Source organism: Colius striatus, chromosome 13 (genome assembly GCF_028858725.1).
Source record: "Colius striatus isolate bColStr4 chromosome 13, bColStr4.1.hap1, whole genome shotgun sequence".
NCBI classification, from domain to species: domain Eukaryota; kingdom Metazoa; phylum Chordata; class Aves; order Coliiformes; family Coliidae; genus Colius; species Colius striatus.
Genome location: NC_084771.1, coordinates 10,277,640 through 10,302,601, shown reverse-complemented (window position 1 = coordinate 10,302,601; position 24,962 = coordinate 10,277,640). Strand labels below are relative to the sequence as shown.

The 24,962-nt window shown below is 40.4% G+C and overlaps 1 protein-coding gene across 2 annotated transcripts in view; it reads left to right on the top strand.

Moving 5' to 3' along the window:
* Positions 1 to 11,693, top strand: part of LOC104559025 (vascular endothelial growth factor receptor kdr-like) — a 130,012-nt gene extending 118,319 nt beyond the window's left edge. For both annotated transcript variants that reach the window (XM_010203820.2, XM_062006738.1), the window contains exon 30: positions 6,016 to 11,693. In XM_010203820.2, the coding sequence (XP_010202122.1) occupies positions 6,016 to 6,226 (211 nt within the window). In that variant the 3' untranslated portion in view covers positions 6,227 to 11,693. The remainder of the gene's footprint in view (positions 1 to 6,015) is intronic.
* The last annotated feature ends 13,269 nt before the right edge of the window (positions 11,694 to 24,962 follow it).

The window sequence follows — 24,962 nt, the reverse complement described above, 5'->3', positions numbered from 1 at the left end:
AGATACACAACAAGGGTGACTTTATCTCTATCAAAAAACATTTACCCTGGATCCTTTTCAAACAGTCCTTCTTTTCTAAAACAAAAGTGTTCAAAGGCTTAGCATGTTTTCTAAACCAGGGTGGCTGCATTTATTATCTTTGCCAAAATCTTTCTGTTTATTTATCTTGCATTCATTTCTCTGTCAAGTTTAAAATTTGGCAACACTACACACCATGCAGTGTCAGTGTCAAGAGTTTATTGAAGATGAATCTGATACTCTGCACCTGGGACCACTGTTAGACAGAACTAACCATTTCTGAGCTCTAAGCACTTTATACTGCTGAAGTCTAAAGTTAAAACAGTAGTTGTAGAGAGATACAGAAACACGGACTGGGATAATGACACTGGAGTTAGTACATAGAGTTAGTACATCCAACATGGAGGGATTTAATGATGGGATGACTCTGGTGTCAGGTTTCTTCTTATAATATTAACAGAGTACTGGCAAGCACTGCTTTAAAATTCTCTCAGAGACTCTATAACCAAGTTATTGTTTAAAATTATAATAGCTTTGATAGCTGCTCTATTGTCCTCCCTCCATCTCTTTTCCTTCTCCCCCCTCACCCCAATTATTCTCAGTTGCTCTGAAGTTACTTATCTGGTCCTGGCCAAGTCCCATGACACCAGCTGAGGCTCAGCTGATATGCTCTGGGCCTTGGATGCTGCATCCAGATCACATTGCTAAGGGCTCTGCCTTTGCCAAAGCCAACCTGGGCCTAAGGCAAGTCAGTAATATTGAAACAAACTGATTTTGCTCAGGAGCATGAGGCAACACAACATACCCAATAAAAATGCAACCTGGCTGACTGGGTTAGAATCCTTTTACACCATCTCAGTAAAATGAGGCACACAAATGTTTGCTCCATAGCAGAACTTCATTTCAAAAGATTTTTCTTCTGTGATGAGCACACAGAGGTAGCAAACATACTGTTGTGTCACACAGCACCTTGCAGCTCTGACTTGAGCTCTTGTAAGTAACTTGCAATGAATAGGTACTTGGGAGTTACATAAGCCACTCTTTTCCAAGATTATACCATGTGCTTGCAGTGGCAAGGACTAAAAGGAGAATTGTGAAAGGCTCTGCTCCCCGGCTTGACTGCAGGTTTTGACTGCAGTGCTTTTCATCTCTCAGCATTTTGAGTGCTGGAGAAGCGGCAGGGACAGCTGACCAACTTTGACACACATGCAAGGGGACTCACAGTTAATGAGTGGATGGCTTTGACCTGTTAAAGCTTCACATTAGCTGAACTTTGTATGCAGAAATGTTTCAAACCAATGAATTCTTGATCATAACACCTTGAGTAGACTACTGATGCACTGATACTGACAGAGGGGAACCCACTGCACAGCACCCTGCCTAAAATGTATTCAAGCAAACTGTGAATCAGTTATAACTATCAGAAGAGAAAAGAACCCTTTTATTTCTTCCATTGGAGAAAAGTCTTTAAAAATTAATCACTCTGTGCCTCATTAAACACCTCTGAAAGCTGTTATAAAGCCCTGCAGCTCCTATGTGTTATTGTAAGATGTGGCCACGAGACAAACTGCTCTACTTGGCAACACTCAAGCCCAATCTCTCATCTTTCCTTAAAGCACAGCTTCTGAACAAGGCCAGGACTTCTACATGGACACAATGGTCTATTATTTTTTCCTACTGAAGGCATGATATTTGGGCATCTCATTGCAAAGCTACTTCACAGCACTGGGAACAAGTGCCGCACTCAGTATTGTAGTCTCTCGTCAGGCTGGGTGCTTTCTGGTCCTCTCTCTGCATGCTCCTCTTCAAGTCATTAACCCCATTAATTTAGGCTAATAGAAACTGGCTCCTTCACACATAAAATAAACAGCTCCAGTAATGATTTCCCAGCTCTGTGATGATTTCAGTCTCTTTCTACCCCTAACCAAGATCTCTGGCTCATACGGTAGGATAAAAAGGTCTCTTTAGGCCATTTACAACTTCTAGCTATTATGGGATCATCCTCTGTGGCACCTCCTAAGCAACATTGACAAAGAAAACCCTTACAAATATTGTGAAATATTACTTTCACATTACTTTCATATTCAGGTTAACTTTTTCTTCACTGAGTTGAGTTCCTAGACTTCTCAGATTAATCTGTACCAAGAAACCCAACACAGTGCAGTAAAAAAAATGGGAACTGTTCATGGCTCTCACTATCTACAGAACCACACTAAAACACTCTTGTCCAAGCTTACACCTGGACGAGATGAGACTTACTAACTGCCAGGCCTCCACACAGACACAGCATGTGTGCATGTCATTAGAATATACAGCCTGAAGAGCAGCAGAATTTGCTGGTAATTATGAATGTCACTCTTAGATGATTTGCTTCTACTGATTTGCATTCTCTTAAGTCTTCTAGTATTGATTCCTCTGGTGCTTTTGACACTTTTGCACTTTCCCCCAGAGATCTCCCTAGCTTGTAGGTATCTTTCTGAAAGAGATTAGTCCAGTGCTGTGCCTTGGCTAACTCCAGTCTCAACCAACAAGGCTGAAGCCAGCTCACCACGTTCTGCAAAACACATTTCCCCAATCAGCACTCCAAAGAAATGCACACATTATTAAAGGAGGCTTCTTCTACCTTACAAAATCTGTTTGAGGTGAGGGAATGGCAGTGTTCAGATTCTCACCTTTCCCCTTATCCCACCCCAAGTAGTACACATTCTTGCAAGGACAAACAGGTTTTCAGGCTGGTCATTGTGTAAAACATGACCAGTTTGGGTGAGTGAGCAAATGTGTTTCAGTGGAATGTCATGGTATTCACACTCCACATCTTCAATATTGTGCTGTGGTGAGAACACTCACAGTCAAGTGGGACTGGGCTGAGACAGTTAAGAGATGTTTTGATAAATCTGCTCATATCACCTTCTGCAGCTGCTACACTTTCAAGTCAGGCAGAGGCAAAATCAGCAAAGAAATTTTTTGGGGCAGTGTGATGCCAACCCAAGAGAAGCACTGAACCAAGTGACTAGCTTTTCATTAAATTATTTAACGACATAACCATTATTAACGTCTGCAGCTGTATAACTGTGTGATTCATCAAATCTAATGCCTTCAATCAGAAAATGTTTATTGGTGAGGCTCAAGGAGGATTTTTCTATCTTATACACAGTAGTACAATTGGCTCAGATCACAAGGGGGCTTTTGCTTCCCTCTGAAGCATCAAGTACTGACCACTGCCAGAGGCAGACTGATGTCTGATTCAGTGTGGCAGTTTCTATGTGGCAAATGATATTTCAAGGACAGTCAGAAAAAGGATGCTGCAGTCTCCTTTCCAATATACAGTCCAAGCATATGTACTGCTCTCTGTTGCTGAGCATGAATGGAGTAGATTGGAATGTCACCAACATAGAGCATTAAAGGCAAAAATGCAAAGATCCTTGGGTAGCTTTAATTTAGAAACTGCATTTAGATGAAAGGAACAGTTTTGAAAGTTAATTGCATTTTGGTCTGCCATAAGATAGCTAATTGCTTCTGACCTAACTGATCAGCTTTCTGTCTTTGCAGCAAATATTAAATGTCAGCATTTAAGAGTCCTTCTTCAAACATCAGCATGATTCCAGTGACAGGCAGAGTCATTCCCAGATATCCAGGCTCCTGACCTACAGGGGCAGAAACCTAACAGGAACACTTGCTGGGACTCTATATAGGTCTGAAAATTTCCCATTGTGTGGTAAAACTAAACCCTAATAACATTTCTTTTCTCCAGCACTCTGAGATATGCAGGCTGAGAGCCAAGTGAAAAAGATACTTTCAAGCTTCTCTGTGTCTCCACTGACAACTTTAATACCTAGTAAATTAGAAGCCAGAGCATCCACAGAATTGTCTGACACAAGCCAATAAAACTCAGCAACAAAAAGAAAAATACATAAATAAACAGTGAGGCAAAGCTGTGCTTCCATTGCTTACACCAGGCAAGAACTTATCTACCAAGGAGGCGTGTGTGTATAGAAAGGGCCAGCTGCCAAATGCACAGTACACGGAAGATGCTTCCACTCACCTTTTTTTTCTGGACAAAGAGAAAAAACTTGCATTGTGAAAGTAGAACTTGCTGCAGTTTTGGTGAAGTTTTCAAGGTTACTATTCATTTTGAATTTCTACTTTGCCACTCAACAGGTTTGGTTTCAATGTCTTTTGCAGTTCTAAAGGCACAGTAACATCAGCTTTAACTTATAATCTCTGCCTTTGCATTCCAGAAATCCTAGAACCCAAGTTTTTTCTAGATGTGTAAGACATGATGAACTGTCTTTTTTACAAGCCAAGAGTCCTGGGTTCACTTCCTAGAGACAAAGCTAGAGATGCCAGCATGCTGTGGAAAGCCACGACAGCACACTAAAATGAGGCCACTACAAAGCAGCCAGTCTCTCATTGCAGCTGTTTGTTAGGTCTGAATTTGGCTGAACATACTAGTAACTGTTTTCATGAGCCATGATATACAGTATATCACCTTTTCCACACACTCCCTCAAGAAGAGAACTACAGAGACAGATAATTTACAGATGGGCCCTACAAGCTGTTTGGTGTGGTTGTGCACAGATCATAAACCAGTGCTCTGCTCTGGCCGATGCCCTGCATGCTCGGGATCTTTCCAGAGTTAGCACAAATTTAAAGTGGCAGTACTGATGTTAGTTCTGTCAGCCAGACTGAGGTGGTCTTGGATCTGCTGATTCTCCTAGTCATGATTTCTGTTCCACTCTCTCTAGTGACTGTACCTATCTCTTAGTGATTGTGTTGTTTTCTGGAGCAGGAATTGGCTTTGCTTTCTTTCTAAAGCACACTCTGAATCCATAATCAGCTGTTGGGGACTGTAAATAGTGCAGCAGTACAAGTAAAATAAGTGTAATGAAATAGAAAATCATTTGATGAGCTGTTGATTATTCAGATTTGATTTAGGGTCATTAGAATGTAGCTTTGTACTCCTCTAAACATATATGAAGTGACTGAGCACTGTATATTTGTAAGTCATCCTGAAGGGAGACATGAGCAATGCCACAATCAGTCTGTGAGTGAGGCTTATCCCAAAAAGATGCATGTTACAGAGTCTACGCAAAGTGGAGAAGCTTCAAAAGCCATTCTCACATTGAGATCCTTCTGAGAATCAACCTTAAATTATCCAGACCTCTTCCAAAGAATTCCTCAGACAGCAGAAGCCACACTTAACAAAACACTCTTTGTAAGGCAGACTATGTCAGAAAGTACCTTTTTTTCCTCCACAACACTCGCTGTTCCTTAAGGTCACCTGGTGATACAAATCCTCTCCAGGGTTCTCCTACTTATAACATTGAGGTTGCTCCATGTGATGTAAGTTGCTTCTCTCCCACCATCTCCATCACCTATAATAGAGGAAGACAGCAGAAGATGAAAGCTGGCTCTCCTTAATAGCATCAGTTCCAGGCCAGCAGCTGTAACAGCTGAAAAGCACTGCCCTTCACTAGCTCACTGCTCACTCATTTTAAAGGGCTAGAGATTACAAGAGAGATTTTGCCCTACACTGCAGGACTGTTTCAACACACACTCTTGCTTTCAAAATCATTTTAAATTAGAGTCTTTCATGGATTATTCATTATTTCACCCTTTGTTATACTTCAATAAAAGTCATAGCCTTCAGTTCTGCTTTCAGAAGAGCTGAATTTTTACTGACCTATGTCAGAAGAATCAGAGAGAATATTATTGTATGTATAGGACAGGTGCATTTATAACTAGGAGAGATATATATACAGTGGACTGAAGTGCAGTGAGCTAAAGAGACAGGGCAACACAATTCCTGCATTTATTTGAAATACTTAATTCAGTGCCCTTATCCAGTCTCTAAATGTCACTGTCATACAGGATGCTGCAAAAGGAAACTGAAATGCTTTATATATTTATTTTTAAAGAATTTCAACCATTAATTGCACATAAAGGCAAAAGCTTATTGAGACAGGGTCAATATGTCATGCTGTTTGTTCCCAACAGGCGGAGAGCTGTTAGCAAGAGCAAAGAATCCATATTAGCTGATCACGAGCGTGAGGCTGTCAAATACCAGCCAGCAGTACAGGTAGAGGAGGACACCATGGACTTCACTCTGGAAGACTCTGTGCTTCTCCCTATGGATCCAAACCTGGAATGCCACAGCCCACCTCCGGATTACAACTCTGTCATTCACTACTCGGCCCCTCCAGTGTAACCAGCCCAACCCAAGTCAGGGTATCTTGCACCTCTTAGCCATGCTAGATTCTTACACGCCTCCATGCCTGGATAAAGAGGCTGGGTTAAAACAGAAGGGAAATCTGACAGGACAGTGGCTCCTGTATTTCTTCTGGCACATCTCTGATGTGAATAGAAACATTTTAAGAGACATCTTTGCTGTCTTTAAAGGCCTATTGCAATATATGCAGTAAATCAAAATTCTGTCTATCAGAGTTGTAAGAGTGAGCTGTAACCCAGAACTGCTTCCACTCCTTCCTCCCCTTGCTGGGACTGTTCTTTTGGCATTTGCAGATTTACAAGTTCCTTCACATACATTTTAGTCCATAAGAGTCACGTTAAGCTGGTTGTGACAACAAGATTCATCCTACTGGTCCTGCACACACCTTGCAGGGATTGTTTAGGCGATCCTGTAAGGGATCAGCTGGAAACAGCAGCCATACACACTAAAATTTTGGTTTTGGGAGAAAGTCTAACATTGAAATATCATTCTTAACTTGAGATCATATCTTCTACAAATATTTTTTAACCCAGAGTACTTTGGTTACAATTTGTGATTCAATAATTTCCATTACCTATAATATTTACTCCTAAAAATGACATGGCACAGGGAAAGCAGATAGTACTTGTACCAACAGGCAGGTTGGCCTTTTGAGCCATCAGAGCACACAGTGTTGTTAAATCTGTTTCCCTGTGCCTTCTCCTTCATCAAACAGCAATTCATTTAGCACGTATGCAATAGAGAACTTTGATGGAGATGCCTCTATAATGATAGCAGGGCAAAATCACTGCCTTAAATAAGAACCTTCTTAGGTTTAAGTAGAATTTCCCAGCACATGTGCACATTTGTGTGAATGTGCATAAAATACTCACTAGCAATGTGAGAGTCACACATAAATGCACATAGACCCTTGAGGCACCAACATGGTAGCAGCATTTTTATGTTTCCTTTCTGCACATAGGCTATTTACTAAAAAGAACATGAAAAAATAAAGGCATTTCCTTTGGATTCTGTGGCAGATGCCCAAGAGTTTGATCCTGGGAATACCAGCCAATGCTAAACTGTAGCATATGGGACATATACTTGTCTCTGTCTTGCCAAGGTAAATATGGGTATGATGTGCAATGCCCTCTGCATTTAACCCTTTCATGGGTTAATGGTAATTTACAGCTGGTTTTGCAGCCTGACCACGCAGGGCTGAACGGATCACAAGTTCTCACAATTGAGAAATTCAAAGCGTGTTGCCTTCCACCCAAAAGCTGCGTGTGGCAGGGACTGTTGGTCTGCAGATTATGCATTCTCAGGTCCCATGCATACAGACAACAACTTCAAAAATAAGCAAATAATCCCTGTCATTATGTGCTATGGAACAATCAGAATTGACTTCAGAAATCCAGGAAGGAAAAACATCTCTAGGCTGCGAGTAGAAAGAGCGAGGATCAGAGAGATGGTCATTGCCAGTCAAAGCTCTAAGCTCCTCAGTTATAAATCCTGATCTCTAAATGACTGACCGTGCAGTTTCTTCTAAGGTCTGCACAATCATTTTGTTTTCTTCTTAGGACTTGACACAGATTTGACTTCTTCAGAGAAAAAGAATTTTTCTTCATGATCACAGAGAAAAAAAAATCTGACACTTGCAAACAATTCCATTACCTTGGCAAAGACAGGCAAAACCAGCCTCTCAGCAGTGAGGAAAACATTTCTGGATGATTGGTTACAGTTGGTTACATTGAAGTAAACACAAACAAGCCTCAGGTATTATCCAAGGGGGAAACAAATCTCCAAACCCCACACCACGTTAACTGTGAATGCTAAAGCATCTGAAGCACAGGCTCTTGGGACTGCACTTCCCCTTCTCCTTGACTTCAGATTCAATGTATTAAGGAAATTGCCTGCAGTGACTCATGAGCAGACCTGCTAGATAGTTGTGGTCTGGAGTTGCTTTATGGTCATTTTTGCACTTCTCTGTATTTTAGTACCTATGTGTTAAGCTGGGCATATAATAGCAGAAACTACTGGGAAAGAATTTATCTGATGAGCCCCAGAAAGCTCATCAGATCAGTTTTTCATCACACAGTAAATTAACTATCTATAGCTCTGATGAAATAATCAATCACTTCTTTTGGAAATAACTTATTCGTGTGGCAAAAAGGAAAAAAAGGTGCAGACAGTTTGTCTGGCTCGACTGTTACTGGCATCAATACGAGATGGTTTGTTGTGCCTTGTTCTGGCAACACTTAAACCTTTGCTTATGAACTTTAAAATAAGTATACATAGGAAAAAGAACCTGCAAGTATGCTCTCTATTTTGAAAAAGAATGGGGAACACTGCTGTGTGAACTGTGTGCTTCTAAGAGAGCCAAGTACAATCTCTTCACAACCTATCAAGGATGAACTGTCGAGTTTTCTCTGAGGCCAGAGGAATATGAAGGATGTTTCCAGGTGGCACCTGAGCAGACACCCTAATGCAGCACTCAATAATCGTCTATCAGCCTTTCTGCATCATGCAAGATGACATGAAAACAAGAGTGCAGGCTCAAGGGCTCAAGACACACTTTAAAACACTGGTTGCATTGACAGCCCCTGAAGCCTGAGGGCTCGTCTGCAGTGGCAAAAGCATCAGCAGCCTTGAGCAGCACTGAGGGCCAGTTCTCCAGAGAGCAAAGACACCCTTGGAACACTCAATAATGGCCTTCAATTGTTCTGGAAATGGCAAGTGAGTGATGTTTGGGCAGCTGTGTTTCCAATGTTTGTTTTGAGTGGATGATTTTTTTCCTCCTTATAGTAAATGTAACAAGCAAAAGTATTGCCCGAAAAGTATTATTGAACACATGTCTTCTATTTTATTTACTAATATGTTGTTTGCCCTTTTCTGTCCTCCCTTAATTTAATTATTGTTCTTTTCTTACAGTGCTGTATATAGTTTACTTAGTAGAAACAAATATAGTGATTCATTTATATGGTAAAATTTGTAACATTTTAGTCAAAAGAGAAAGAGATACCCAGACATAAAAGAGTTAAGTATTGTTACTAAACATTTCACTAATGCTTGCAGGCCAGGCTCCAGTTTACTGTTCCCTATAAGTGCCATTTCACAGTAGTTTCGTCTTGGCTGCAAGTATCTCCAGCTCTCACTCATCCTCCACATTATTTAGTTTCAGTTAGGAAACAGGAATCTGGAGGAATCTGGCAGGTTTATCTCATTCCTGGAAGTGTCACCATGCAGCTGATGGTAGAGGTGAGGTATTTCCACTGCCTGTTTTTGTTGAAGGCTGCTGTGTTGGCTAGAGGATCAGAAGGGGCCAAATTGTTTAAATGATGTGAGGTTTATTATTTTTTCAGACTTCTCAGGGATTCTTACTAGACTTCTGTCAGCCACCTGCTTTATCCAACCTGTCTCAGCTCAATGGTAACTGGTATTAACACACACCTTTGTTTTCTTTAATGGTGCTTATTCCTACTGTTTGTGTCCACCTGTAACCCCAGAGAATTAGGGCAAAGGAACTCAGAGCTCACCACAGAAATGTGTTGTCTTCTCTTCAACAATTACCTGCCACACAGGTCTCCAAGGATAAGTGCCTTCACCTGCATGTGATTGTTCAGGCTGGTGTTTTTAACAGTCTGGTTTCCTATCTCCTGTTTTCTCCACTTTTCATCTCTCTTGATATTTGTTCTTTGCAGTCCCTTTAGATTGCTTTTCTGTGCCTTTTGCAGATCAGGCATGGGACTCATCCCATTCTGCTATTTCCTGTTTATTCTGCACTTGCAGAGGCTGATCTAAACCAAGCATTTCTCCCTTTACAACATTTTCCACTATAGGCAAGGGAAACTATATTGGTTTATCTGGAAGTCTCTCTATATCCTTCCCTGAAAGGGACAAGATTTGTAATCTATTTATTTTTCAATATTTGATATCTGGAGCAAAACAAAGGTTGGTGACTATCTATGTGAATCTCATCTTTCTCCCAGTCCTTTCTCAAACAATGAGGCTTCTCTTACTTTCTTCCAAGTCATCCTCACAAGAAGGGGGTCCTTAGGAAGGTGCTGGGTCCACACCATCTACCCAGGATATCAAGAAAGGCCAGATAAAAACCTGAAGTCTGAGTAATAATCTCAAGAAAAAACACTGAAATTTGAAACCACTGAATGCTGAAGATGTCTACAGCTAGGGATGGCTGCAGGAATAAACTGCTCTGCTTCAGACATCCCACTAACACAAGCACTACTCTTCAGTTAGCCTGCTTGGCCAGTGCCTGGGGTAGCCTAGAGTGTCCAGACACTTCTCTCTTTGTATTTGAGTTCTTGTATACTGTAGGAATGTCAGTCAGCAGGTAGGTATGTAAGCCTGTAACTGGAATCTCCTTCCTTGGAGGTCTTCAAGACCCACCTGGACATGTTCCTATTCGACCTGATCTAGGTTGACCTGCTTCTGCAGGGGGTTGGATTGGATGATCTCTGGAGGTCCCTTCCAACCCTACCATCCTATGATTCTATGACTTATGTTCTCAAGGATCCTTCACACTAAGCATTGCACTGCCTTGTCATGTCCCATCTTGCTTTACAGATTTGCTCTAGCCCTCTTCCAGCTCTAAGGGTGAGATCTTGGGTCAATGCTCTCTAGCTCCCACCAGTACCAACAGGATAACACTGCAGGGAAGCATCCTTAGCAGAAAGCTACAGTAACAAGTTAAAGCAGTATTGGGTTTTCTTGGATAGATGGAGTTAGGATAAGTATCAGACATCAGCCTACAATTTTTTTCTTATCATAAAGTGAATGGAAAATGCAGAAGGTAGCAATAATCCCCTCCCTGCAATCAGCAATGGCCAAAACCTAGGATCCATTTTCCTGGGTTTATACTACATGAAAAAAAAAAGTAATAATTTTGCCAAAATACTGACACCAGCACCATATCTTATGCAAGTCAAATTCAGGGACAACTTCTGGATTTGACCCTATCAAGAGTCAGTCACTGTATAGTTTGAACCCAAGCACTGGCTTGTTTGTTGGACTCACCAGTTGTTTTCATAATGTGTTAACATAGAAAAAGCAGCTTGTTGGACTGGGTCATTTGGGACCTCAAACAAATATGATGCCCTAAGGGCTGTGGTTACAGGAAGACTAGTGTGGTATGCACTGAGCTGTGTCCCCTTGTCCTGCTTAATAAGCCTATGCCAACAAGAGCCACCACATCCTTATTAATCAATTCATTTTTCCTTAGACCTTGAGTTGTCAAAGTAGCTAATGAAAACTGGGAGAATCCAGTAACATGGGATTTAACGAAAAGAAACTAAATGCCATATAATACTCAAAACACTGTGGAATGTTTGTCTGCCATGTTCCTGTCTGTCTGAAGAATGTATGCACTGAAAACAACGCTTTCTTATGTAGTCAAAAATTGTACTGTATCTATTAACCAAAAAAAATAAAAAGATTCTATATTTATACAGCCCAAGGCTCCTTTGTGTCATCTCTTGACTTGAAGAGTGTTGTCCTTGAAGCAGAATATAAATAAATAATTCAACAATTTGGAGAGATTTTTAGAAGGCGTAGATCTCACATGAATTTCTACCAGGAGTTCAAAACTTAGGACATAAGCCTGCCACACTGCTGTTGCTGAGAGGTATCTAACCACTACATCTACTTTAAAGATTCACAGTTCTCAGAAAATCACGGCCTTCTTGCTGGAGAATTACACAACCTAGCTGCCAGCAAGAATGGCCCTTGAAACACAGTGACATCTTGTGAAATTTAAAAGACAGAATGGGATTGAGATAGAAGACAGAATGAGAAGAGACAATGGGTACAAGCTGGAACAGAAGAGGTTCTAAAGAAACACAAGGAAGAATTTCTTCCCTGTTGAGGTGAGGGAGCACTGGCAGGGGCTGCCCAGATGGGCTGTGGAGTCTCCTTCTCTGGAGACATTCAAACCTACCTGGATGAGTTCCTGTGTGACCTACTCTAGGTGGCCCTGCTCTGGCAGGGGGGTTGGACTGGATGAAGTTTTGAGGTCCCTTCCAGCCCTTGAGATTCTGTGATTCTAAGATCCATATTCACCAAATTATGTAACTACAGAAGTCTGAGAAGATGATAATTTCCACAACATGGGCATGTTTGGGGGTTGTCAGATTCAAAGTTCCAGAAGCTGTGCTTCATTTAGCTGACCATAATACTCTGAAAAGAACACAACTACATACATATTTCCCAATTCACAGCCACAACGACGTAATTGACTTCTTACTCAAATAAACTCATCACTGTTGAAATACAGGATGTTCCATCCTCTCACTTTAGAGTTAGGTTTAGCATTTAGAAGGACGAGGAAAAAAAAATCACCCAACAATAGTCAAAAGTACAGCAGGCATGGCATTTTCCTTTCCAGCTGGCTAATCTGTCTGAAACACTAGTTCCCATTTCTCTCTCCATTTTGGTAGCACAGCAGACAGCTACTGGCAGGAAAAGAAATACGAGATCTTTGCAGATTCTTACAGATTGATGAATAATAATTCCTACTTATGTCTTAAAATAAATACTGTTATTAGGGGGAAAAAAGTCTGTTAAGAGTTTCAGAGCCATACTTCCATTAGCACAGTCTTAAAAGTTATTGGTCTGTGTATTTTGCTAGTCACATTAAAAACTATGAAGCACTCAAGTCACTTCAAACATTTTAGTTTCTCTTCATTCCCTGTTCCAAACAGTCATAGAAGTAAGTGTCTAAATTATATATGTCATTTGAAATGCAGCAATCTTCTTTCATCCACATAATGAACAAGAACATTCTTCTCTGTAAACTATAAAATGTTTTAGTTAGTTACATAACGCGTGAGTCATGCTCGGCAATTAGAGGCTCGGTTTTAGGGAAACTGATGTATTCAATAGTGAAAGGAAAATATACAAAATTAACTCTGCTTTGCTTTTAGCACAAAATGTGAATTATTAATCACATACAGCTTGAGTTACACCTGTGGAAGATACTGTGTTATGGCATGCCTTGGAAAAGAATTTTGGGGGAAAAAAAAAGTACAACACTATGAAACAAGACATGAGCTTTTCCCTCAGGTCTTGGCCAGGGTACAGAACTTCTGTCCCTTACTTTTCATATATACCATGTAAAAGATTTTGTTTTTACAGCAGTAGCATGTAGAGACACAAGAACAGAAAGTCTCAGTCTGAAACTATTGAAACTTGGTGGCATGAGGCGATGAAAACCCAAGAGGAAAATAGGGATTACAAGAGAAAGATTTAGCAGTAAGATTAACAGATTTTTGCTGTGGTCTGAGCTGAGAATCCAGCTGATTTCCAGTCAGCTCCTTTTTTTATTCCTCCCATAATGAGACTTAACTTCTGAGGGTTCATAAAGAGCAAATGTTTTTAAAGAGGGGAGAATACTGCTAATTTTATGTGCTTTGTACCCAGCGAGGCTCATCAACAGCAGGTATAAATTTTGTCTCAAAACCTATCAAGCAGCCCCTAAGTTTGATGGGATCTCAGTGTACATTCCACTGTTGACTATTGCCTGTTTGAAGCAGCACACTGCATGCCCCTCCTGACTGTGCTGCAGTGAACTTGCTCTGCATACACAGTAGATGAAGCCCTACAAAAGCCATAAATACAAGCGTTATTTTTAATAGCACTGGAGTCAGTTACGATGAGTCGCAGTTGCTATTACAGCCTGATGAGTTAGCAGTCATTAAAACTTAGAGGAGAAACTATTCTGATTAAACTACTTCCTTCTACAGGGAGCTCAGGAAACAGAATGCAGAAAATCCTAATTCTGGCAGTTCACTTCATCGTTCCTCATCCGCACTGATGCACAAAGCCAGATTTGTCCGTTCCTTTCCTCACTGTGGAGTCAGTGAACACTTACTCCATAGTTACACAAACCACAAGTGCAGAGAAACATGGTTTCTAAATATTCCTGTCCCCTAAAGTGGCCCTTTAGATAGGGCTGTTTCTCTCAGGAAGTAATAGGACTGAAAGGCATTTCAGAATACAGGCTGTCATAGTATCAAATGCCAAATGTCAAGGTAATTAAATTAATGAGGAGAGCATCACATATTCTTCCTATACATTTGTCACAGATGATGCTTAGTCTGAATATGTCATTTACACAGAATCCCTTGGGTCTCAACCTAGCCTGTTCTTCACTGAGAGGAAATAACATCCAGTAAAGAAGAAATATTTCCTCTGTGGTTTAAGCTGCACACCTTCTAGGTCCAGAGATTTTTCTTCAGGTTGAGGGTTGACAGCAGAGGAGATAAAGAGGCAGAGTTAGTCTGTCAGCCCTTCCCTGGCCAGCCAGCAATGTAAGGAGCTTTAGTTGAAAAGGGGAACTTAAAACTTGCTGTGAAAAGCAAGTAATGCATGTAACCCAATGTAAGCAAATGCAACTGTTTCTCTTCCTTTTATGGCAGGTGATTAAAGCATGATTCTACCTGCCCTAGAAAGTGTAGCAATATATTCCTACTGGGCACTCTTGTCCATGTATCATCCATGATAATGATACTGAAGGATTAAGTCTTGCATACTTCCTGCAAGGCAAACTGTAGCTACGTAGATGGTTTACTCAGTCCGGCAACTTTAGTCAGAGTGAAATCCCATCGAAATGAGGGGAAAAAACCCACCGTTTCAAATATGAAGAGTGACATAAGAAACCTTATGAAATTCAACAAGGACAAAACTTGAAGTAATACACACTGGGGACTGACTGGCTGGAGAAGAGCTCTGCTGAAAGGGCCCCGTGGGCCTCGGTAGATGTAAGCTGAATGTGAGCCAGCCGCATGCCCTGGCAGAGCAGAAGGTCAGCAGCATCCTGAGCTGCATTAATGGGAGCATGGCCAGAGGAAGTGATTATCCCTCTCTGCTTAGCACTCATTAGACTACATGTAGAATACTGCATCCCCCATCAGCACAAACAAGACACTGATTACTGAGTTCAGCAGAGGGCCACCAAGATGATCCAGACTCAGAGCACTTGCTCTGTGAGCAGAGGCCAAGGGAGCTGGGCTTGTCCCACATGGAGAAAAAGCAGCTTCAGAGGGACTTAAACAGCAGCCCAAACATGCCTATTATGAGCCTGTCAAGGAGGAGCCAGACTATTCACAGGGGTATGTGGCAGGAGGAAGAAAAATAAGAGACAAATTGAAACAAGAGGTGCAAATACAGACATACAGAGGAACTTTCTTCTCCATGACAACAGTAAAGAAGTGGAGCAGGCTGCCCAGAGAGGCTCAGACCTTGTTCTGTGCAGGAAGGCTGATTATAGAGCTCTTGAGGTCTTTTCCAACCTGAATTATCCTACAATAAAGTCTGACTCACTGCTTCATTGTGATATAACCTCTCCACATGTAAATTATATTTGCCTATACAGTCAAATTACCAGCATAAAACCTCCACACCACACAGGTCTAGCCTTTCAAAATATCAATGATTAGACAGAAATTATGTTACTGATTGACCTTGAGCCTCAGCAGAGCTCTAGGAATCACGTGTAAAGTATCACCTGCAAATAGTTAATGACTTTTTTGTCTGCATCAAAACAAAAGATGTGGCAACACTGATCTCACATGTCAAATTGAAACAAATGGCATTCTTCTTGTGTAAAACTAAGTGTAAGTTGGCTAGTCTAAGGAAACATCTCCCAGATTCATATATACACTTTTGCCGTTTGTTTTTTTCTGAATGGTGCTCTGCCTCACTTGTCAGATAACAAATAGTCCTCAGTGTTCTCTTGTACCATAATTTATCACTCCTACAGTGATATTAGTCATTACCTCATCATGTCCACTGTATGAATCGTGAATTGTTCATTTCCCTGAACTTCTTTCAGGGTTACATTCTTACCACCACCCTCTGAAGGGGCAAGTCTCCAAAATCAAACCAAATTTCTAAAACCATGACAGAAAGTTCTTACAAGCCCAAGAAGACTGTCTTCTCCTTCGCAAATGAAGCAGGAATTTTCTTTTCTTCAGTTCATATGAGGGAAGGAGGACCATGCACCTGTCAACAACACACCCTTCCTTGACTGACATAGTTACAGAGTGTTTCTTCTTTTGCCACCACTTTTTCTTTTAACAATTGCTACTGGGAAAGCTTAGAAGTTTATAGCTTTTCTTTCTTCCACTGTAACATTGCTCCAGAAAAATTCAAACCTGACAGCAGCTAAGACTAAAGAGACCAATAGCATAGCAAAGACCTTGTTATAAAAATAGCCCTGCAACTCCCATACACAGGCCAGTGCCTTCTGCCCTTCCAGGCTGCTATGGATGAGCAATATTAGCATGACTTTAAAGCCAAGACTGCACACCTGGTGATCTTTAGGACCAACAGAATAAACCCAAGCATCTCTGGACACTACTTGGAGCAGCAGCTGTTTATTTTTAAGCTGGACCATTGTCACAGTGAATCTCTCAAAAACCCAAAGGTTAATTTGCTTTTCATAACTACACATTAAAAAAGACACACAAGCAACCAAGAAGTTTATTCTTTTCTGGGAGAGTTTTGACCTTTTATTCATGTATATTTTTCAAATCCTGTCTTCTAGTGTTTACGCCCCAAGCTAGAATGTCACAAGCCATCTTAGCATGGAGCAGAACTACAAACAACAGCAGGGGTAAGGCAAGGAGAGCAGGTGGAAGGGGGTGACAATTATGAACGTGGTGGATCAAGGTAATGGGCTTCCTTAAATATGTCTACTAAAACATCTGAGAGGTACAGAATTATGTTCTTTCCCCAAAGCTTCTGAAACAAGCAACAAACCACTCTCATGATGGTGTGGATGATGTCAAGATAGAAGTGTAACATGACTTCATAATCTCACAAAAGAAGGATAGGACAGTGGAACGAAGCTAAAATGTTATCACCCCAAGCACCAAAATAGATCAAAATCTCAACGTCAAAAATAACTTCTTGTCTATCTGATGGATTGTTTCTGAACTCCCAACTGCACTGGATGTTGCATTGATAAGTCTTCCTATCATAAAGACTCAAAAAGGGATCAGACCACTGCACTAACACCTACTGACTCAGCATCCCTCCACTGCTGGATGGTGCCAGTCTTTGAACTGGTGAGATCCCAGATGCCTTCAGGATTTTGTAATAAATGTGACATGCCAAGAGATTGCAAAGAAAAACTGATGTCATCTTCATTCCTTCCCTTTGTATCATTATTTCCTTCCAGAAAGGGAAAGCTAGGAATTGAGAAGAAAATATATGCTCTTCTTCAAAGGACAGTAAGGACAGTTTGGGAGCTGGCCACAATGCATTGCTTCTATGTTTTGTGAGGAAAGTATACAATTCTTAATGATGCCAGGTCCTGCACTGCTGCAAACTTCCCTAAAGCAATTTCCACACAAACACAGAGATGCACAGATCCTGCAGGTCTACACTCTCTGCCTCTGACAGTCTATATACCTTTGAGTCAAGGGAAGAAAGAACATCCTCAGTTGATAAAGACAGGAAAATTTATTCCAGATGTATCCAAGAATAAACTTTACTTATACATAATTTTGTCTGGACTTGAGCAAAGCATAGCTCTTTAAACAAAATATGGGATGTAATACTGCCCAAAATCAAAGTAAGTAGTTCACTCCTACTAACATTATCCCAAGAGTGTTATAATTAACAATAATGTATTTCCTAAGACTTCAGTTAATATCTAGGTGTCAGGGAGTTATTTATTTAAGCAAGACTAAATCCTGTCTTTTTTACTATTTTAACCCCATTCAGTGAAGAGTGATATTTTTAATAGGCTTAAATAGCAATTACTAAGTGAGCAATCTGTAAGTAAAAAGAGAAATGGAACAGAGCATGCAAACCCTGCACATGCTGCCCTGTTCTTATCTGATACAACAGGAAAAGACCTGAAGAGGAAAAGCAAGTACTCATGGTAGCTTGAAAATCTATGCAAAGGCAGAAGAACCTTGGTACTGTGCCACTAATAACTAAATCCTTGATGCAAGTAAAATTTAAATCCCCCTGATATCTAACAGACCAAGCTGTACCAATATCTGGATTACAGTCAGACCACTTGATTCTCTTGGATATAGTCCACAATTTGCCCTTCATAAAATTCACTCCTTCTCTGTTTCTATGTAAAATGCTCAGCAACGTGCTCCAGAGAAGAGATATCAACTAAAGTGAAAACCAGAAACATCTCCCAGCTGAATTTCCTGAACATTCACCTGAAGATTCCCTTCTAGGTCAGTTTTCCTTTTCCAATAACAAGGTCTTCATCTGAAGCTGAGGGCACAATTTTCTTAGTGCTTGCCAAGGATAGCAACATAAACAGAACCAGAGCAATGTTCCTGTTGGACTATGGGATAGTAAGAGACCAGCAACTAAAGTACAAAGAGAGATTTAAAAAACAAACAAACCAAAACACCACATCCAGGAGAATACACAAAAACAAAAGAAAAAAATCAAACCAAACAAAAACCACACACACACCAAGCAGGCACAGAAAAGTTCAGGAGGTTAGGGAAAACCTAGACCTATGACAGTCCATCCATAGCACTGGTGGCCTTTAAAGCACATACAAACCAAGCTTTCAAAATACTGTCACTTCTGATGTGCAAGGAACTTAAAATGCCTGAGGGCTATCACAAAAGCAACAAGCCACCAAAAAAAATCTTTTGGTCTAAAAGAGCCCCAAGTTGAGACAGAAGGTAAAATCACACTTGAGCAGTGCAAGTGTTCCAAAGCAAGACAAGTGGGACAAAGAGCCATAACGCAGCCCATCCAGGTCTCCATCTGCCTCCATCTCATTTCTGAGGCCACAACAGGCTATTAGCAGACTTCTAGCAAAGTCTGTGGCATTTTTGCAGCTGGTTAATTCTTTTCACCAACATCAAGATGTCATTATGTAGTCATACCAGAATGAAATGAAAATGATATTGCAAGAAGACAATTGAAACCATGCTGGCAAAACCAAGTCTTATATACAGAAAGTAAAAGCTCTAAACTAGAATTTTTGGCATGGGATGACAGAGCCATAAGGAAAAGGGGTTTTTTTTCCAACATGGTTTTATCCTTATGAGGAAATGAGCATAAGATATATTCCAGATAAACTCCTAAAAAAGGAAGAACTCCTTAGTACTGTACTTCTATTTTAAAATCTAAGTTCCAAAATGTGACACAAAGCATCACATGAAATATTTCTGGTATGAAATTGAAAGCAAAACATTTCCCAGACAACTGAAAAGTTTGTCACATATGCCTGCAAAGAATGCTTGTTAGGACTCTCTTTTAATGAGGGATGAAAACAATTGCAAAGCTAGTCACTGAAATTTTAACACAGCTTCAATATTTACACTTACTGCTGAACATAATTTGCTTGCAGAAAAACTGAAAATGTAATAGTGACACTTCATGTTTCATTATTTTTGTTTGCCACACAGATAAAAGCATGTGTACATTTGCAAAAGCATTTCAGCATATCATCATTGGTTCATGTGTCTTACAGAGCTGGGAAAGCGTGTAGAAACTATGAAAATTAGGAAAAGATCAAGTTTGATCTATACAGAGTTGTCATTACTTGTAAAGATGAAATACTCACCTTCACAGGACAGAAAAATGACCATAGTTGTGTACTGGAAGTTTTTGGTTATGATTTTTCAAGACTTTTGTAGTTTTTGAGATGAAAGAACATGAATGAGATAGTTTGTTTCTAGTTGTTAGTTGACATCTGTAAGAGAAAAAGCCTTTTAAAAAGGTTTGCAGAAGGTAAAGCTGTGCTGATTTTTTTCCCCCCAAAAAAGTTAAAATCTTGGAAGTCTTTAGGATTGAAAATCCACAAAGAGAATTAAAGAACTGATTTTTTTTTTTAATATGGTGTAAAATTTCATCTCAACCACTTCAATGCACATCTAAAGGGAAGGATAGTCCCTTTGTGTGCACTTCAGTATCTGCTTTCTGACAAGACAGACTCAAAAGTCTGTCAGACAATACCTCAGACCACTTCATTTTAAATAGCTTAGAAATTATACTAACAGAGATGTAACCTATGAGAAATGCTGAAATACAATTCCCTTTCTGTTAGACTCATTTGAGCATTGATGTAAATAATTTAAAGCATTAAAGAGCTCTGTGAACTTGTGTTAGTCTTCTTTGCCACAGCTTCTGCCACAGATGTTGGCAATTACTCCCTGGATTTACAGTTAGAACTATAGAAGTGAATTCAAACTGGGGTCTGAATTGCAGAGTCTAAACTCCATAAATAATGTTATTGATCCAGGACATGCCACTATTCTGGAAGTTTCTCCCTTAAAACAGATTTTCTTCAGATTATTTTGGTTTTTAACATTTGAACAGACTTTGGTAATTTATCAGCAGTTGTTGCTGATTGATCTTCTTTGCAAAAAAGCCATAGCAAAGATGAATCCAAAAGCCAACTGTAGTGTAAAGCAATATTTCAAAACTCCACTAAGTCATCACCATAATATCCTGATTGCAATTATCTTCTGTGAATTACAGTGAAGAAATATGTGTCACTGGAGTTTTAGACACATTACTGGTAACATTATTCCAATAATGAAGTACTGGACATTCATCCCATTTAATGTTTATTTTTATTCTTTTAGGCAAAGACTGTGGAATGCTTATACAATTAGGAAACAAAATCAAACTGACCCCTGCAAAACATTAAACTTCTCAAGTGAATACATCCTTCTAGCTCCTACACACGGGCCTACAGGGACCCTGCTAACATGAGACTATCTAACACTGCAGCTCAGTAGCTGAGCCACATCAGGTGTGTGGATAAATCAGCATTAGGGCAGGTTTTCAGATGTAAGTTTGTTCACCTCCAAGAATTCCTTGATAGCATGAACCAGGGGTGCTGAATGAGTATGTTCAGAAATAGTCATGATTTCAACAGTTTGACAGAAACAGGCCTGAACACCTTTCATGGCCTGAATCTATTGCTGGTATTGCACCAGTCCAATGGAAAATTGACTTGAAGTATGAGACACCCCTGTGAAGAGGAAACATGTTTATATGCACAGCACCATCAGTCCCAGGTGATTCTATGTCAAGGAGGTTTACTCCAATTTCCTGTATCAGCTTATCATATTTTGGTGCACATATGTAAGGTGCTGCACCGAAAGGGATATTTGCCCAGATTGATTCTTAACCCAGTATTTAAAACAACAACAAAAAACATAAACAAAAACCCATCAACACAACACACATTTGAGGAATAAAAGGAAACAATACCATTGCTCTCATTGTCACTGTCTTAAGAAAAAGGAGAGCTTAAATATCATAAATATCCATAAGCATAAATGCCAAAATTCATCCTCCATGTACAACACTCAAAAGCCAAAGAAATTTACCCTCCAACAAAGAACTATTCCTAGTTTTCCCTCTATTGAAACAACATGTTGGAAGTTTTACCAGTGTTGCACCGTATTCCTGTTGTAGAGGCACAAGTTATTAATGTGGCTCAGAAACACATACCACACTGTAACAGCTTAAGGCTTTAATTTAAGGAGCTTCCAGTAATCTGTGACATATCAAGATTGTGTGTTTTCAGACCTTACACCATGAACACGTGAGCAGCACAGACAACAAAGAAGGAGCTGATCCAAAGCTTCCAGCTTATCTAAGGTGCATTAAATAGCGTTTGAGATTCTAGGCTGCAATGGCTACTGTGCTGTCTTACAAAGTGCAGCCTCAAATTGCAGGACTGCATAAGATAAGGATCTTGGCAGGTTCAATGGTTCACTGACAGCTCTTAATTCCCTGATCCTACATGTGAAAGTATTGGCAGGACCAGCTGAGAAGCAGCACATCATTGATTCTGCGGCAAGATCCTGCAGCATCCTCCATGCTACAAGCCACTCAACGCTAAGGTTCATTTCGGTCTTCCTCTGAGAAGCACACAAATTAATGTCTGCACAAGCAGCACAACTGCCAAGGAAACCTGAAAGCAATACAGGCAGCTGTGGGAACACACTGACATCGTGCCAAAAGTCAATACAGAAGTGATGTTGAAAGTTTCAGTGATTTATGAGGTGGAAAAGGGTGATCAAGATGCACAAAAGAGAGACAAGAAATTTCCATTTCCTACTTCATGTGCACAGTGCAATGTACAAAAGGACAAGTGTCACCAGGTTGGTGTACATGTCTGAAGCACTATGCCCCTGAAAGGAACAATGCAGATGATAAGAGACTGATAAACAGTGTCCATGAACAGAAACAACACTCACTATCAGATACAGCATATGTGTAAGAGTAAACACAAGAACCAGATAGGATTCTGGGGACAGTCTGGAGGGTTTAGGGGCTTCCAATCTGGGGGGGGGGGGGAGGAGGGGGAGGTTAAAGAACTCTTTTTCACCCAATACTAGAAAAAGCACCATTCAAGCTGTGCTGTATTCCTATTCTTAATTCAAAAACATTAACATTTTCCCACCCATAAAAGAATTCATGCATCTCAACTCCCCAATGTCCAAGAAGAAAGCACTCTCTGAACTTATTACACTGCTGCTGTAGAAATCCCTGGTGACATCAGCATGTGGTATACATTCATATTTCCACCAACCCCTGACAAATTCTGTTACCAATCAACAACGATTTCATGCAAAATACAAACTCAACTAGCACAGCATGAAGCATTCAGCATTGGCAGCCACTCAGAATACTCTAGAAAGCAGAGGGATATGTAAAAGAAACTGAAGGTGAGACAGTACCAGGGTAAAAGAATTAATAAAACTCTAAATTAGTCTATAGATGAAGCACTATATATTCAAAGTATCTTTAAACTATTAATTTAAGCATTTGGAAATGAGAGATTTGCAGTATTTTTGTTCTTAATTAAGTCATGATTTCTGATCTCCTGTTGAAAGGTGCAGTGCCCTGCCAGGTGTCTCAGGGCACCACCCACAGCACATAAATATCAAACCAAAAATATTTTTATAAAATGTTCAGCTGAGTATTCTCTGAAAAACTTTGACAAAAATTCATCATTAGTTCAAGACTGCAGTTAGAACATGGAAAGGGAAGGCAAAAATAGCTGTGATCCACCTTTACATTGTCCATCAAGTCAGACAAAACTGACTTCTGATTTATCTGGGAGCCAACAGCCTCAGGGTTGTTTTAACTTCACCCTGAACACAGAGGCCAGCAGCAGATAACCTCCAAGAATCACAGAATGGAAGGAGTTGGAAGAGACCTTTAGAGATCATCTAGTCCAACTCCCCTGCCAAAGCAGCTCCACCTAGATCAGGTCACACAGGAACATGTCCTGGCAGGTTTTAAGACCCCCCAAGAAAGAGCCTCCACACCGTCCCTCGGCAGCCTGGGTCAGGCTCCCTCAGCTCAACACTGAGTTTTTCCTTATGTTTAAATGGAACTCTTTGTGTTCCAGCTTCTTTCCATCACCCCTTGTCCTGTCATTAGATACAACAGAAAAAAAGTACTGCCCCAACCACTGACAGCCACCGCTGTAAACATTAATGAGATTCTCCCACAGTGTCCTCTTATCTAGACTGAGCAGCCCCAGTTCCAGATTGGTCAACATGAAGCCTGCAATGCATTCTGGCCTTTCTCAGTACAGCCCAAATGACTGCAGATGCTGAGAGGAGTGAGGGCCAGGGAAGTCCTGGTCTTTATAGGGGTCCTTTTGCAATGGAAAAACACCTTTTATTCATAAACTCAGAAGCCAAGTGTACACTGAGGAATGGGTGTAAGGGAATTCCATTATTTTTCTTCGCTTCCATGGTATAGCAACTCAGAAGCAGAATGTCCTTGCCTGCAATCTTATTGCTGGCAATGCTTTTGTTAGGGTGCCTAGAGGCTTTTGTGCAGGCAACAGCAGTATGTCATTTTAGTATCAATTTCTGCCCTTGGAAATTATTAAAATCCAGCACATCTTTTGAATGAGAAATGAAATGTGTACTCCAGCAACCCCTCGAACAGCTCACATTGCTAGCAGCTATGATAAAACAAGAGTGTTCAAATAAAAGTCCTATTAAAAAAATTGAATTGAACTTTCCAACAGAATTAGATTTTCCTGAAATTTTATTATCTGGTAGGTTCATAAACTACAACAGAAACAAAGGAGGAAAACCAAATTGTTCTTTATGTGCTATAAAAAGGTAGCAAAGGGGACCAAAAAAAGCACTTTTTTGAAATACTAAGTCTATAAATGGTAATTTTATCTCTTTCTGACAGTAAATGTCTCCTACAGATTTGTTAAGGTTATAAGCTCATAAAATGTGGAGTAAAATGTGCTTACTACTAAATTTCAAACAGCACTCCCAGCTACATTCCCATCACAATGTGGAAACTGATTAAAAAGAGCCACCAACAGCCAGGTGGCCCTTTGCTTTTACCAAGATTCGCAGCCAATGGCAGTATGTTCCCAGCAAACCGCACTGGCTGGGACTAAGAAGGAAAGCTGAGTATTCAGCTCCATACAGCAAACCTTCTGCTGAACAGCAGCTACAGGATCTGTCTTAGCTCATCACTTTGCACACTCACCCAAATATTCTAACCCAGTTTGGGTCATGGCCGTTGCCTGTCTGATGGTCAGCTCAGCTAATTAACTCCACATGGCAAATCATTGCACCTGCAGCTTTGAGTGCCTGTAATCAGTCAGTCTGAATGAACTAATGGTTCCTCCTGGACTTGGAGGGCTACGAATGAGCAAGCAAGCCTTCAGTGACTCCAAAGGCCTTCCTTTTGCATCTTGAAGGATTGTATCATAAGCTATTAT